Source organism: Myotis myotis, unplaced genomic scaffold (assembly GCF_014108235.1).
Source record: "Myotis myotis isolate mMyoMyo1 unplaced genomic scaffold, mMyoMyo1.p scaffold_m19_p_2, whole genome shotgun sequence".
In the NCBI taxonomy this organism is placed as follows: Eukaryota; Metazoa; Chordata; class Mammalia; order Chiroptera; family Vespertilionidae; genus Myotis; species Myotis myotis.
The window spans coordinates 171,535,188-171,552,343 of record NW_023416324.1 but is presented as its reverse complement, the minus strand read 5'-3'; the positions used below and the strand labels follow the sequence as shown (position 1 = coordinate 171,552,343).

Below are 17,156 nucleotides of genomic sequence, written 5' to 3'. Positions count from 1 at the left end.
AGTATTTCCCATCCTCCAGGTTGTTTGTGCCCTTATAATATCCACTGAGCTCTTGTTATGCTCAGATGAAAAAGTTTCCCAGGAGGACAGGTGTTGCTATGAGCAGGGAGTTCTGAGTATTTTAAAAACATAGTCTTTTTCCTTCTCCTCTGGCCAGAAGCAGAGACATTTTTCTCCATCCTCATAGTGAAAACCCGCTGATGTTCCTGGAGGTAAAACTAATGAAAGGGTGAGAACCCCCTTAAGGCTGGACCCACTTGTATTTTCTAATTTACAAGCCTCCAGAAATTGGCCAAGGACAGTGTAAACATTTTCCTTCCAGAACTGGTTCCAGGGGTGGCTTATGCTCTGGGGCATTTGGCTCCAATCAGCTGTGATCCTCTGTATCCACTGTCTATCTCTCCAGTTTTCAGGGCAGCAGTTTGCCCTGTCAACCCTGAAACCAGAACCCTTAGCACAGAGGCTCAGTAAATGTTAGCTGAATAAGTAAAATCAAGGCAGGCACGTTCAGCATGGTGGAAATATATCCCAAGTCATGCTATCAGCACACCTTTCAATCTCAGAGAACCACATACAGCAGTGATGGAGAACCTATGACACGCGTGTCAGAGGTGACATGCGAACTCATTTTTTTGGTTGATTTTTCTTTGTTAAATGGCATTTAAATATATAAAATAAATATCAAAAATATAAGTCTTTGTTTTACTATGGCTGCAAATATCAAAAAATTTCTATATGTGACACGGCACCAGAGTTAAGTTAGGGTTTTTCAAAATGCTGACACGCCGAGCTCAAAAGGTTCGCCATCACTGACATAAAGCCTACTAGTTTATGTACCAAAAACAAGGTACTAATATCTCCAAATCTTGGTTTTCTCATCTTTTAAATAGATGCAATAATATCTATCCTATGAAATACAGAGCATCATTTTAGGATAAGATAAAATATTATAAGGAAATAAACATTAATTTACAAACTACCATAAAATAAGTCAACCCATAGTTAAAAGCAAGCATTTCAAGTTGCACTGTATTTCTTGCATGTGGCAAAACACTATGATTTTTAAAATAGAACACCTATCTTTTCTAGCCACACAATTGCTGGAATGCCACCTGCCGAAAAGAGGATCTAAGAAGAGTTGTTGATTTTCAGTTTGTTGAGCTTTTTTTCTCCTTTGCTCTTTGTCTTACTTGGGCTTCTTCTAGAAGAACAAGAACTTGATGCAGATGGTTATTGTGAGAGGTTATCCCTGGGGACAGGAGCCAGGATTGGGTGAAGTGATTCTGGGATGGGAGAAAAGCCAATTAAAGGTGTAACTTTAGCCTGCTTGTGGGAGTGGTGTGGTGGTGGGGTGGGGTGGCGTGGCTAGATGCTGCTAGACGCTGCTTTAATATGTTTTCACCACAGCCTTGTAACAGCACCCAGGTAGCTCTGACTCTGGTTTCAGACCACTTGTGCTGTCAAAGAAGTGGCTTCCAAGAATGGGAGTCCGAGGCTCTATTTGCAGGTGGCCATGATGGCCTGGGCAGCCAGGGTTGGTCACTCTTCTCTCTGGGGCTCAGCTTTCCTTAAGTTCATGGAAGGTATTTTACCTCAAATAGTCAAATGGTTGTCTATGGAGGCAAACCTCAGCAGCCCAGGTGGATGATGTGAGGCCTGAAGGCAAGTAGGTTTTCATAGAAATTGTGAAACAAACTGTCCCTTTAAAAACTTGTAAGGTTTTCTTTTAGTTCTTTTGACTTTACACATTTCTTCTGGTTCTTTCTAAGAGGTTTATTTTATTGTCCTTTTAATGAGATCTTTACTCTCTGGAAAGGTGTTCTCAGCAGGCCAACTCTGAGTCTGAGTAGCAGCTGGCTCTGGACTTTATACTTCATTTCACTTCCTACAGGGTCTTTGGCTCTCAAGGCAGAAGTTGTATGTGAGTCCCTGGGGACAATAGGGCTGAGGGTTAGATAGCAAGTGTGATAGGGATATACCTCTCTGCCTGGCATGGATTCTTCAGTGACAATTCTGCTCGCTGAGTCCACCTACATACTTCTTGGGAGGGACCCTAGTGCAGTTCAACATCAAATGCTGCCTGAGACTGGCCCCGCTGCTACCTGTTAGGAACTGCAAAACAATCCACAGTTGGAAGCTGCCTGTGCTGGACCTGGTTGCATGTAGGAAGGGCTGCAGTGACAACCAAAGCTGACTGCCTTCAATTCCAGGCCTGGGGCAAGTCAGACCTGTCTCCACCTAGACAGTTGCCCACAAGTCTCAGCCACTGATAGAGCCTTGGGTGGAGCATGAGTTGGGTGAGGGAGGGCCTTGGGGAGTCATCATCATCATGGAGCTAACAGAGCTCACCAGGCTAATGTAGAATCAGGTTTGGCTGTGCAGTGGGAGAGTTCAGCACAGGGACAATGGCGGCTGCCCCTGTAGCCCTCGCACTGAAGCCAAACAATTCAGTTTTGGCCTTTATGTTTGGCATCCATCAAGCTTGACTGGAGTTTTTTAAGAAACATTTCAACGTGGGCCCAGGCTGAGTGCCATCGAAAGAGCCTGGACCTTGGGCAAGTTGGTGAGTGGGGTCTCAGGGAGCCGTCAGTGTGGAGCTAATAGAGTTCACCAGGCGAATGCAGATTTATGTTTGGCTGTGTGAGGAGAGGGCTCAACACAGGAACCATGGCTCCAGTTATCTGTGTGGGAGGAGGATTCAATACACAGGCAGTGGCAGCCATCCCTCCAGCTCTTGCATGGAAGCCACACAACTCAGGGAAGTCTCTCCCTGTATGTCTCTGGCACCCCATCCCCCACCAGCCACCATCCCTTCCCCAGAACCCAAGGCGAGTGCCTTTGTGCACTGGCCCTTTAAGAGGAAGCCTGAGTTTCCAGCAGACTTCTGTCTCGCCCTCTCACCTGGACAGACAGACAAAGGATTCCCTGCTGATTTTCACGGCCAGATGTTACATGGGATCCTCTTCCTGGCACGGGGCTGAGACCCTTTGCTCCTCATGGGGAACCTCTGTAGCTGAGATATCTCTCCAGATCCTCAACTGCTTCATGTGGGTATGGGGCCAGCCCCTTTTGCATCTCTGCATATCCTTAGTTATAGGACTTCTGTTCAGCTAGTTTTCAGATGGTTATCCTGGTTGATTGTTCTATAATTTAGTTATAATTTTGATGTGTTCATGGGAGGAGGTGAGTACAGTATCTACCTACTCTGTCCTCTTGACCAGAACCCCCTCTTCTTTGATATTTGTAAGACAACTGTCTAATTCTGCTTTCCCTTGACTTTTCTGTTCCTTGTTGTTAGCGGTTGTGATGATCTGTACTGTGCACTGTAGGGGCAGTGAGTGGGACCTTCCTTTTCCATATATTCCAGAATGTTGTGATCTCAGTTCTTCCCTTCTCCTCCAGGCTGACCTTATGCCAAGAGGTAGTCATAACTGGAACAGTGGTTCTTCCGATGTGCTCAGGGCCTCAGCCCAGAGAGCACAACTTTGGAGGAGCAGCGTGAAGACCCTGTCTCAATAGTTCCCTGTGCCTCCTGCCTTTAGCAACCCATTCCTCCTCTAGACATGCTCGTGCTTTCATTGGACTTAGTGTGGCATCAGAAATTTGAGTCCTGGCTCTGCCACTTATCAGAGAGGTCATTCCAGGGTCTGGGAGGTAAAGATATGTTTCCTAGTCCAGAATGTATTTATCTGCACTCTGAAGCCTTGACTCAGGAGAAATGGACTTAGATTAGGAATCATCCAGCCTCATTGTTTTCCAGATCAGTCACCTTGAAATTTTCTGTTGAAGATATGTTTAACATGTAAGTAAAATTTTGCTACATCAAGGAATGTTTCTTATTTTTTTCCTTAAATCAAATCAAGTCACTCTATTTTCTACCACCTCCAAGCTAATTTTTTGCAGGTATGGCAAAAAATTATAGAAATAAACTACAGGCCCAGTGCATGAATTCCTGTTAAGCTTTGTGCTAGACTTATCTGTGAAAGATCATGTGATATTCTGAAAATGGATGCATACCTAACATTACGAAACTGGACTTTTGCTCTAGTTATTGCAAATCTGTCTTGGCTTTGGTTTCTGCAACTTGTAAAATACGGGAGCTGAACTATTGCAGGTATGGCAAAAAAAGTTTCATTTACTAATGCTTGGTAATGGCTATCCAGTACCATGATGAAATAGCTCTGAAGTTACGCCCAGACCCAGAGAGAAGGGTTTCAGCATTGATTAGCAAGGTCAGTCTCAGGCAAGAATAGGAGAGAACATCACTTGTCATCCCAGAATTAGATTATCCTGTAGATTCATTCCAGCTCTGGACTGTTGAAAGTCTAAATTTACCCATGGCCCCTTAGAGAATTGACCTGTGCTTTGTTGCTTTGGGGAATCCTTCCTCTGTCCCTATTGTCTTTTCAGGAACACTTTAACCAACCTATGATAAGGCATCAACCACTGGTAAAAGCCTAGAGGTCACCACATCACACTGTATGATTGGGTAAGTCACTTCTACACTATGGTTCTCAGTGACATGGGTGGAGGGTCACAAGATGCTACTTCAGGTCTTTTCCAAAAAAAAGCAAATTTGTGATTCTATTATATTGGAGTCACAACGCCTTGATTTAAAAAAAAAAAAAAAAAAGTAGCTTATAGTGGACCCGTGTAGTTTTAAAAGGGCCGTAATTTCCTTTTCTTCTTCTTTGCCATCAAATCTCAAATCTGAAATCATACGCATAGTCTCCCCCCTTCCCTGTCCTTTGGACCAGGCTTGCCTGGGGCAGTTGTGTATGTTAAAGGAAAGACACAAAGCAGAGGCTGAGGGCAATGGGCAGGGAGTGCAAAAGATCAATCAAGGTTACATTTTGGGGAAAATACCATTTGAGGAGTCAGGAGGCAGGGTATGTGGTCATTCTCTGAAGATAAAGGATAAAAAGAATGGTCTTAGATACAGCAGAAAGTAGAAGAAAGTGTGGGGGAAAGGGCCTGTGTATGGTTGGGGCCAGTGTGCGGAAATCATTAAATGTATGGGTTCTGATTCAGTATTGGCACCAATTTGCTGTGTGACCTTGGGCAGGAGAGCTCTTTCCTCTGGGTCTCATTTTTTTTTTTTTTTTTTTTTTTTTTTTACATATAATAATCAGAGAAAAAGAGAGCAAGTTTGTTTTTTTGTTGCTGTTGTTGTTAATCCTCACCTGAGGATATTTTCCCATTGATTTTTAGAGAGAGTGGAAAGGAGGGGGAGAGAAGCATCGATGTGACTGGAATTGAACCCGAATCCTTCAGTCTGATGATCTATCCACTGAGAAAAACTGGCTAGGGCAAGAGAGCAGGTTGATTCCTAAGGGCTGCCCCCCATGTGTACAGTTATGTATAGAATGGACTGTCCTGGAGGGAAGGAGAAACGGGAGGGTGTTTCTACCTTCCCACAGGCAGAGCATATCTGGGACACAGTAACTGTAGTGGGGCTTCCAATGACATAAGTGTCCTGCTTGTCTTATCTCTCCCATTTAAATTTGAACTTCAAAGAGACAGCGCTTACTTACTAGAATCTCAGAGTTTTTGAGTTAGAAGCGACTGTAAAGGTCATCTAGTTCCATCCCTCACCCCTGAATGAGGATTCTATCTTTTTTTGTTTTTTGTTTTTTTATCAGCTCCCATAGGTGGTTGTATACTGCCCTGAGATAATTTATATAGTGGAAGGCAGAGTTAAATAATCCTGCTGTCCTGCCCTGGGACACAGGAGATTTTACTAGACCAAACCAGGAGGCAAGGGTTTCAAGATGGTCCCTCTAATGCTGCTTTAGAGAGCCAGCCTGGACTGGGAACACCACTTTCAGCTGCTCCTCAGGGAAAGGGGTGGGTGGAGACATGGTACGTGTTGGAGTTACATAGGCCTGGCTGGGTTCAGTCTCAGCTGTGCTGCTGACTATTTGGATGGCTTTGAACAAGGTACCCTAGCTCTCTATGATGCTCACCTGCAAAATACTGGTAATGATCCCCCTCAGAGGACTGTGGTAAGGGTTCATCTGGTGCATGAGACAAGTGTCGGATACACGTTCCCCCACTCACCCCCTGGGACTGCATAAGGGTCTGAGCATCTATAGGGGTAGGAACTGTTTCTTAGTCAATGGTACTTGCCCCAGTGCTGAGCATAGTGTTTTGTGTGGTATGAAATGAGAGAAAAATTAAATAAAAGCTAACTAAGAACCAGAGGCATGGATACATGAACAGACTTATTAAGTGTCAGAGGGGAGGAGGTGGGGGAGCTGGGTGAAAGAAAGTGAAGAGGAGAACCAAGATGGCGGCATAGGTTAATGCCGGAGTTTGCTGCCTTGAACAACTACTTCAAAAGTGAAACTAAAAAACGGAAGAGACATCACCCAGAACCACTGGAACGCTGGCTGAGTGGAAGTCCTACAACTAGGAGGAAAGAGAAACACATACGGACACTCAGAGGAGGCACAGTGCTGAAGTCAAATTCTGAGGTGCGGAGTGCGCGGAGCGGGCTGGCGGCGGCAGGCGCGGTTGGCGTTTTCAATCGGGAGGGAGTCGCAGACTCTGAGCTCCAGATACAGGCGAGTCTTTAGGGACCCAGACTCAAACGGGAGAAGCGGGACTGTCTGGCTTCGGTCAGAGCGAGTGCAACTTTCTCTCCGAGCTTTGCAGCGGGTGCTGGGACTCAGAGAGGCAGAGCCCCTGGGGACAGGACTGAGAGCCACCATAACTGCTCTCTCCGGCCCACCCTGTTGATCCTGTGTGACCCGCCCCGCCCAAGCCCTGCACACAGGCATTTGCTGGATAGCCTCAGGCAAAGGCTAGATTAGCATCTCCCTAGAGGACAGAAGTTCTCTCACTGCTGACACAGCTGATTCTCATAGCCACTTGGCCTGGAGGTCAAACCCTCCCTGGTATTAGCTACAACAATCAAGGTTTAACTATAAGACTGCAAACAAAGACCACTAGGGGGTGCACCAAGGAAGCATAACAAAATGCGGAGACAAAGAATCAGGACAAAATTGTCAATGGAAGATATAGAGTTCAGAACCACACTTTTAAGGTCTCTCAAGAACTGTTTAGAAGCCGCCGATAAACTTAATGAGATCTACAAGAAAACTAATGAGACCCTCGATGTTATATTGGGGAACCAACTAGAAATTAAGCATACACGGACTGAAATAACTAATATTATACAGACTCCTGACAGCAGACCAGAGGAGCGCAAGAATCAAGTCAATGATTTGAAATGCGAGGAAGCAAAAACACCGAACCGGAAAAGCAAAATGAAAAAAGAATCCAAAAATGCGAGGATAGTGTAAGGAGCCTCTGGGACAGCTTCAAGCGTACCGTACCAACATCAGAATTATAGGGGTGCCAGAAGATGAGAGAGAGCAAGATATTGAAAACCTATTTGAAGAAATAATGACAGAAAACTTCCCCCACCTGGTGAAAGAAATGGACTTACAGGTCCAAGAAGCGCGGAGAACCCCAAACAAAAGGAATCCAAAGAGGACCACACCAAGACACATCTTAATTAAAATGCCAAGAGCAAAAGATAAAGAGAGAATCTTAAAAACAGCAAGAGAAAGAAACTCAGTTACCTACAAGGGAATACCCATACAACTGTCAGCTGATTTCTCAACAGAAACTTTGCAGGCCAGAAGGGAGTGGCAAGAAATATTCAAAGTGATGAATACCAAGAACCTACAACCAAGATTACTTTATCCAGCAAAGCTATCATTCAGAATTGAAGGTCAGATAAAGAGCTTCACAGATAAGGAAAAGCTAAAGGAGTTCATCACCACCAAACCAGGATTATATGAAATGCTGAAAGGTATCCTTTAAGAAGAGGAAGAGGAAGAAAAAGGTAGATACAAATTATGAACAACAAATATGCATCTATCAACAAGTGAATCTAAGAATCATGTGAATAAATAATCTGATGAACAGAATGAACTGGTGATTATAATAGAATCAGGGACATAGAAAGGGAATGGACTGACTATTCTTGGGGGGGGGGGTGGAAAGGGGTGTGGGAGATGCGGGAAGAGACTGGACAAAAATCGTGCACCTATGGATGAGGACAGTGGGTGGGGAGTGAGGGCGGAGGGTGGGGTGGGAACTGGGAGGAGGGGAGTTATGGGGGGGGGGGAAAGAGGAACAAATGTAATAATCTGAACAATAAAGATTTAATTTAAAAATAAAAAGAAAAAAGAAAGTGAAGAGATTAGCCAAAGAGTATATATGCATAGCCCATGGATAGACAAAAGTGTGGTGAAGGCGGGGGTGGGCAAAAGGGGGGAAATGGGGGACATCTGTAATACTGTCAACAATTAAAAGAAAGCTAACTTATTGGTGCCCCCAGAATGTAGAGCAGAGCTCTGTACTCAGGCATCTCTTAGCAAGGCCTGTTCACAAACTAGCAAAACTCTGCTGCCCTCTGTCCTCAGAAGAAAAGCTTGCTCTTTGTACTCCGTCTGACGCTGAAAGTGACGTCTGTAATAGAAACTGAAACTACCTTTGTCTCTTGTTTGTGCATCAAGTTAAACGGAAAGCTCCTCACTAAACATGAACTCCAAACATCAAGAGCAAACAATTTTGGATGTTGGGGAATGGGAGCAGAAGTTTCAAGAACTTATGCAGGAGGTGAAACCCCGGCACAGATGGACCCTGAAGTTTGATGAGACTCTTAAGCCAGACTGTGTGGCCCAAGGCGGGAAGCAATACCAGCAGAAAGCATTTGGCAGGTAGGTGGGTGAGAGTTGGCTTGGCAGTGGGCTTCCCTAGGCAAGGAGGCTCCACCCAGCATTGATTGATGCCTTTGAGAGCTTGTTAAAAAAATAAATGCCATCAGGCTTCCCATCCTTTTGTGGTCACAGTGTTCTTTCGGACCTAAATAAGACTTCAAGCCTCCATTTTGCTTAACTCTGGGAAGTGTCTTCTTTTATTAGGTTTCCTCCCTAAATATTTCTGCAATTCCCTAAGGAATACTTCCATGTTCTATTAATCTGTCCTCCTATTCCCTCACCCCCTCATTTGTTCCAAACTTCCTCTATCCAGCACCTTCTGCACCTCCCCCATCAGTCCTGACTGGTTTCCCCAGGCTGCAGCTGCCCTGCTAGCCCCGTTCAGTACCAGCCTGGGACTGGGGCCTTCTGTTAAAGCCCCAAGAATTGATGAATGCCAAGCAATCACTTTGAATATTGCTTTGCTGAAAGTCTGAGGATAATAGACAGGAATGATGCTTCAAGAGGGACATCCAAATGCTAGTCCCTAGAGTCCCTAAGTAGAGCCTTTCTCTTACTGACCATCTCCCTTTTTAACCTCCAGTGAGGCCCCAAGTTGCAGGAACCAACTTCCTTGCCCCGGTCAGGAAGGTGAGAATTGCTGACCTAGACAATTAGGTCTTTTTTTAAATTTTTTATTTTTTATGGTGCACAGGCACCTTCACTGTACTTTCCACCACACCCATTATCCTGCTTCCCTGCCTGCCCCTGCCCTGCCTCAGGTCTCCTCTGCTCCAGCCTTAAGAATTATTAGCCATGCCATGCGCTTTCAGACTTCCATTCCCTTGTCCATGATTTCTGCTTGTTTGGCAGGCTCTTATCTTCTCCCCTCCTCCCCCCCGCCCCGCCCCCCGCCCCCCCCCCCCCTAATCTCCACCCATCTCTTTATTCATACTCAAGTGCTACTTCCTCAAAACATTTCCTGGCCTTCCTAGGCAGAGCAAGGTTTCCTTCTCCATTCCCATATGATAATGCATATATATATATGTATATATATACACTTTATTTATAATACATTTTCAATAACATTCATATATCATATGTTATAGAACATATGTGATATATAAAAATATATAATATTTTTAATGGCAGAACCCATTATTTAAATGAAACCTCTGGGGCTCTGCAGAACAGTTTTCAAGACACTGGCCTGAGCCCAGGTAAGTCATTCTGCTCTGCTTTTTAAGCCAGTGAACTGAGTATGTGTCCCTCTCTGCACCAACCAGAGTGCCTTGAGACACTCCCCCAAACAGGAAGGCACTTAACTTGTTCAGATGAGTTGACTTGATAGACATTCTGAGATGGAAAAGCAACTTATCAGCATACCTTTGGAAAAACATCAACCAGATTTTGAAAAGCATTTTGTAGTTTACAAAGTGTTTTCATATATTCTCATTTTATGATGAATATTTTTTATTTGATGGATATAAAAATTGAGGCTTTGAGTAAGGAAGTGCTTTTTCCTAAGGTCCCCCAGATGTAAAACCAAAACCTATGTATTATGGTCCCAGGTCCTAAGTCTGTTTTCCTAGGTGCAAGACCAGCGGTGTTGCTCATTGGAGGTGATGTGGTATAGTAGGTAAATAAACAAGATTGGTTTCAAATGGCCAGGGAGTAAAACATGACTCTACTTCTACTTACCTTGTATGTTCTTGAGCAAGTTGTGTATCCCTTATGATTTAATTTCTGGATATTAGGCTCAATGATGCCTTGTCGGAGGGGGTCTTAAAAGGTCAAATGATATAACACTGTGAAGCCTGCTACAATACCTGCTTCAAAATAGGTACAGTAGTCCCCCCTTCTGCACGGTTTCACTTTCTATGGTTTTAGTTAACCACAGTCAACTGCGGTCCAAAACCATTAAATGTAAATTCCAGAATTAAACAATTCATTAGTTTTAAATTATTTGCTTTCTGAGTAGGGTGGTAAAATCTTGTGAAGTCCCACTCTAACCCAGTCAGGATATGATTCCTCCTGTTGTCCAGCGTCTCCACACTATATATGCTCCCTGCCTGTTGGTCACCCACTACCATCCAGACTATCAGATCAACTGTCATGGTGTGGCAGTGCTTTTGTTCAAGTACCTTTGTTTAGTTAATAATGGCCCCAAAGTGCAGGGCAGTGGTGCTGACAATTCAGATATGCCAAAGAGAAGTTGTAAAGTGCTTTTTCTTTAAGTGAAAAGGTGAAACTTCTAGACTTTATAAGGAAAGAAACAAACCATATGCTGAGGTTGCTATGACTTAGGATAAAAATGAATCTTCTATCCATGGACTTGTGAGGAAGGAAAAAGAAATTTGTGCTGGTTTTGCTGTCATACCTCTGACTGCAAAACTTATGGCCGCAGTGCATGGCAAGTGCTCAGTTAATACGGAAAAGGCATTGGCTTTGGGGGTGGAAGACATGAACAGGAAATGTATTCCAATTGACCGCAATGTGTTTTGCCAGAAAGCATTGAGCCTGTACAAAGACTTCAGCAAGGGAATCCCTGAAAAGAGGGACACCAAGTCATTTACTGCAAGTAAGGAATGGTTTTACAGATTTAGGACTAGGTTTGGGCTGAAAAACATAAAAATTACTGGAGAGTATTGTTATAATTGTTCTATTTTATTATTAGTTATTGTTGTTAATCTCTTACTGTGCCTAATTTATAAATTAAATTTTATCATAGGTATATATGTATAGGGAAAAAAGTATATATAAGGTTGATGCCATCCGTGATTTCAAGCATCCACTGTGGGGAGGTCACATATCCCCCCCCAGATAATAGGGGATTCCTGTACCTTATAAGAGTTTTCTGTGACCATTGTGAGGACCAAATTTTGCTGGCAGATGGCAGAAATATTTTCCCTCTGAAATATCCCGAGATATTTTACTGGCCAAGAGACAGACTAGGAACTATGTATGGGTGGAAGCTCAGTGGGTCACAGGGAAAAGCTTTATTTGAAACACAGTTCCTTTTATTTTTATTTGTCAATTTGTCAATACCACATGCACTTTTTCAAATTGAAAGAGATCTGAAAGACCAAGGCAGGACCATTTCCCTCAGGTCAACAATCAGCTGAGAGAACAATGGGTTTTTTCCTTCTGTCTGCAGGTTCCGGTGTTCCTCGTGCCGGCGACGTTGGGCTTCTGCCAAGGTGCAGGTCCTGTGTCATATGTACCTGGAGCCCCGACAGTCCCAGGGCCATGTGCTTATGCGGCTCTTTGCTCAGAGGTGCCAGAAGTGTTACGGGGCTCAATTTGAGAAGCCTGAGTTCTCCATCGATAGTGCCATGAGGATTTTGAACAATCTGGTGTACCGCATTCGGGAGAGATGCTATGGAAATGGCATCAGGAAGTTCTCAGAGATACCAGTGATCCCGGAATTGCCTTTGGAAGGGTCCCATGACATGGCCAATTGTGAGGCTTGCGCTCTGGGCTGCTGTGTACTGAGCTCACAAGACTGCAGGACAAAACCATCCAACTCCTCTTTCTCCTACATGGAGATTGGGAGCTTTGATGACATATTCAGCCAAGCCCAAGCCATGAACCAGTCAGCTAAGGCAAAGGAGGCTCAAAGGAGTGGGGATTCCCATGAGCATAAGAGGTCAGGGCCCAGCCATGCCACTGCTGGAACCCAAGTGCTTGGGGCAAGCTCTCAGCCCAAACGGGAGACAAGCCGACAACCGACACCAGGGTCAGACCAGCAGGCTGCACGTAGAACAGGGTCACAGCCCATCCAGGTATCAGGGTCACTTCCCTCAGGGTGGACAACCCTACAGCCCACACGAACAGCAGGCTCATTATCTTCACAGGGGGCAAATTCACAATCTGCCCTGGGGACAGGACCACAGACCCCCCAGAAGACATATTCTCAGGCTGTAAGGCAGGTCAGCCAACAGTCTAAACAGGAGACAGTTTCACAGGCCACACAAGGGGCAGGTCTTCAGGCCACAAAGAAAATAGATGTACAGCCCACACGGAGGGTAAGCCCCACAGCTACACATGGATCTGGGACCTTCAATGGAACTCAAGATGTCTATAGAAGTCAGGAGAGTTATTCACCCAGAGGGTCTACTCCAGACAGCTTTTACAGATCCTCTACCCAAACACCACCAAATGACTCCTTTGTCATAACTAACTTATTCAGGTGGGGCTGTGACCGTGTTGCTGATCTGTGGAACGTTGTTGCATCCAAATACTTTTAAATAGAATGATAAAAATAGGCTAGTTTTCTCCGCTTGTTTTAATCTCATGGTAATCAATGAACTAGCTGTCATTTTAATGTAACAAAGAATTTGCTTTGATACCAGGCAAAGTCAAGTTTGTAGACTAAGCACTGGTTTCCTGTACTTCCTTTGCAGATAGTATAAAACATGACCTAGAAGATAATAATTCTAATAATAAATATTTGTTAAATGACTAAAAGGTGTTCATTTACTCACTCATTCACTCATTAGTATCAATATATATAGACTGTATCTTCACAAGGACTCAGGGTCATGAGTGCTATTAGAAAGTTATTCAGGGGGACAGGGTGGAGGTGGAAGAGAGCATAGAGGGGATAAAGGCTCATGGGGAAAAACACACAAAAATGATGATAAAGGTCACTCTTCTATCTTATGGTGAAATAAAGTATTTTTTTCCCCTAAAAACAAACAAAATAGAAAGTTATTCTATAGGCTGAATATAGAGGATTAAACACATGTACTAGTATTTTCCTCTGATCTCTTTTGAAACACCACTGACAGTAAAAGGGGAAAAAAGACACCAATACACAGGGCAAAGAGAATGGGTTGAAGCTAGAAAACTGATGGACTAGTGATAGGCAAGTGACTTAGTAGAGTGGAGAGATCTGAAATAGAAGTTAGGCAAGGGAAAACTGAAATGAAAAGCAATTTATGCGACTTGACTTCAGAAGGGCTCAAAAACTGTAGGAAACAAGAAGATCTGAAAGTGGGACCATGGAAGGCTGAAGTAGGAGGACTGGCTGAAAGCCTATCTACCAAGTTTCTTTCCCCCATTTCCATGTGCCTGGTAACCATTCTTAACTTACTCCTGAGAGGATGAGGGTTTACACTCTGAAGACATTGACACAGATGGACTCTGGGCTCCGGGACTCAGGCACAGCTAAGGCAAGGAATGCCACCCAGCAATCAGAAAGATGGTGAAAGTCTACATGCTGACTAGTGGGACTCCCTTAGCCACTACCAAACCTAGGAGCTAGCCTTACGTCCTACCCCTCAAATACACAAGAGAATGAATGATACCTCTTTCAGAAAAAAATTGCATATAGTGAAATGGGAGGTCATGTGGAGATTCCTCCAATGGACTGGCCACCTCAAATAGCTAAAACCCCACAGAGTCTCCAGTCAGATTTTTAATGTCTTGCATTTGCATTTGGACATATAGCCAGGGGAATATCGAATATTTGATGAATCCCCTAATGTGAAGACAAAAAAAAAAAAAAAAAAAAAAGTCAGAAAAAGAAAATCAGAAAAAAAGAGAAGATTCAAGGGTAATAGAAAATATATCAAAAGAAAAACTTTTTTTTATATCTCAGAAAGATAATAGAAGGCATAGTATTTATGAAAAAAATGGATATGATCCTCTGGGACAATCTCAGGTGTGGCATCTACCTGTGACTGGAAGCATCTACCTTGGGAGAGTCTCAGCAACAAGCTGTCAGCAGGCAATGCTCCCAGAAGCTAGTTCTGAAGGAGGGATCTGAGCAGCACACCACAGCCTCCACTGCAATCCACATCTTAAACCGCTTGAATCTAGTTGCTTGGTATAAAAAGTTCACTGCATCTGGGAAAAGATCATCCAGGATTTTTTTTTTCCCTGAAAAAGCATGCAAGAGAGAAACGTAGTGGGCAAACTAATCACACACACACACACACACACACACACACACACACACACACACCACCCCCCACCCCTAAACCCCCACCCCCGTTCCCAACTGCATCTGGTCTTGGAATGGCAACTGGATACGCATGATCTCCCTTTACTACACATTTTTGATTCTCCTTACCCTGGCACCTCTGTTTAGGTGGCTTAACTAATGAGGTTATCCAGACCTTCAACCTTGAGTTTGAGCCCTCGGTTATAAGGCTTTTCTCAGTTTGTGGCGTCTGCATTTGTCCATCCACTCTCAAAATTATTAAGAGATGTAAAGTATCAAGAGATACCCCAGTGGAACACTTGGGTCTCAAATATATTCTTCTTACCCACACCATGTAAAAATATGCTTCCTACTCACATTATTCATTCCTTTGATGATCAGGAGAGTCACTCTTTTTCTTGCCTATTTATCTCTTGGCAAAAGATCTCTGAAAAGACCAGTCATAGCAGGCCATGGGATTCTTGCTGAGTTCCTTCATGGAAGCATTCCCCATCAGGATCTCCAGACCTGCAGAACCTTGAGTTGTGGCTGTGGTAGACACAAAAATGGCAACTGATTTAAGATGAGTGGTGGTAAACAGGGTCACTCCTACTTTCACCTCTTGAATTCCAGACCTATATATTTCATCTATAGGGGGCAGACCATATGATGGTCATTGGTTTGGGATGTATACTACATCCTGGTAGGTGATGACTCATTTCACAAGATAGCATTTCCAAGCTGTACCATAGCTGCAACTTTAAGAGGCTATATCACTCATTTCTCAGGTTGGCAGCTTCTGGGTGATGCTATATTTGAAAAGACCAGAAAAATCTCATAGCCTATCACCTCTGCTGTAACTCTTTTGCTACAAATTTTCTCATTTATTTAATGAGATGTATTAGTTTACTAGGGCTGTGAGAGAGAATCTGTTCCAGGCCTCTCACCTAGCTTCTGGTGGTTTGTGGGCAATCTTTGGAGTTCCTTTGCTTGTAGAAGCACTACCCTGATCTCTTCTTTGTGTTCACATGTCATTCTTCACATGTGTATGTCTGAGCTCTAAATTCCCCCCTGTTATAAGGATACAGGTCATATTGGATTAGGAGCCCACCCTACTCCAGTATGTACTCATCTTAACTAGTTGCATCTTAAATAATCCTATTTCCAAATAAGGTCACATTCTGTGTTATTAAGAGTTAGCACTTCAACAGATAAATTTTGAGGGGACACAATTCAATCCCTAACATGTGGGGTCCTGGGTTTGTGGGTCAAATAAACACTCCATAAGCCCTTGGAAATTCATGCTAGCTGAAGTCCTACAAACCCATATCTGGAATAGTGATTCTAGTGAAGATGAATTACTATCTCCTTCAGAATGAGAGGGATATAATGTATATACCACCCATAATTGAGACTGGAATGCAGCCGCAGTCTCTTTTCAGCTTTCACCACAAAAACTACTGGGGAACCAACATTGGCCTTTTCCTTCCTCTGTTAGCTGGTGTACCAGTGGTGGTCAGCATGGGGGAATACAAATACACCCAGATTTGTATTCTCCACCCTTGACTTATTCTCAATATGGATACAACACTTCCATATTCTGATGATTTGTGCTCAGCCTTATAACTTAACTAGAGGCCTATTGCATGAAGAGATTCGTGCAATAGGCCTTCCCTTCTCCTGGCTGCTGGCACAGGTTTTCCTCCGGCACCTGGAACCCAGGCCTTCCCTCCAGCTGGAGTTGCCTTCAGTCTTCCATCTTCGTGGCTCTGGCCGAGCTGCCTTCAGTCTTCCTTCTTCACGGCTCTGGACAAAGCCGCCTTCAGTCTTCCATCTTCACTGCTCTGGCTCGCCTTCAGTATTCCCTCTGATGCTTGGAGCCTATGTATGCAAATTAACCGCCATCTTTATTGGTGATTAATTTGCATATCACGCTGATTAGCCAATGGGAGGCTTAGCGAAGGTACAGTCAATTACCATGTTTGTCTATTATTAGATAGGATGGGCCTTTCAGAACCTAGGTCATTATATGTATCTCTAGCATCACCATATTTTGATATCCCATAATCAGGAGTTTTACCTCTATTATCACCAAGTACTAGTAGCTTGTAGGAGTTGAGCTTTGAATGGCATATAATTCTCTGATGCAGCCAGCATGGCTTTGCATCAGAAGACAAGTGTTATAAATTGTGTTTCTCCTACTGGGGATTGCCATAAACACCACATGGCACTGTTTTCCACTACAGATAACTCTAATATCAAAGGGTCTGCTGGATCACATGGCCCATATGACAGGGCTGCTTGCACAGCATTGTGGATCTGCTGCAGAGCCCTTTCCTATTCTGGGTCCCACTCAAAATTGGAAGCTTTTAGTAAAGTGTGGACTACCAGATGAAATGGTCCAGATGCAATAATCTGACTGTACTTTGGAAGTGTTGTCCTGGCATGCTCCAAATTAATGTACCCCAGAAACCTTTAGGGACGCAGGAGGGGGTCATTATAAGGGTTATTTT

The 17,156-nt window shown here is 43.9% G+C and overlaps 1 protein-coding gene across 1 annotated transcript; it reads left to right on the top strand.

Moving 5' to 3' along the window:
• The first annotated feature begins 2,957 nt into the window (after positions 1-2,957).
• Positions 2,958-13,171, top strand: RTP4 (receptor transporter protein 4). The gene is made up of 5 exons (XM_036352847.1): positions 2,958-3,047; positions 3,761-3,802; positions 4,411-4,489; positions 8,532-8,735; positions 11,872-13,171. The coding sequence occupies exons 4-5, from the start codon at positions 8,557-8,559 to the stop codon at positions 12,962-12,964; spliced, it is 1,272 nt and encodes a 423-aa protein (XP_036208740.1). The 5' UTR covers positions 2,958-3,047; positions 3,761-3,802; positions 4,411-4,489; positions 8,532-8,556; the 3' UTR covers positions 12,965-13,171.
• The last annotated feature ends 3,985 nt before the right edge of the window (positions 13,172-17,156 follow it).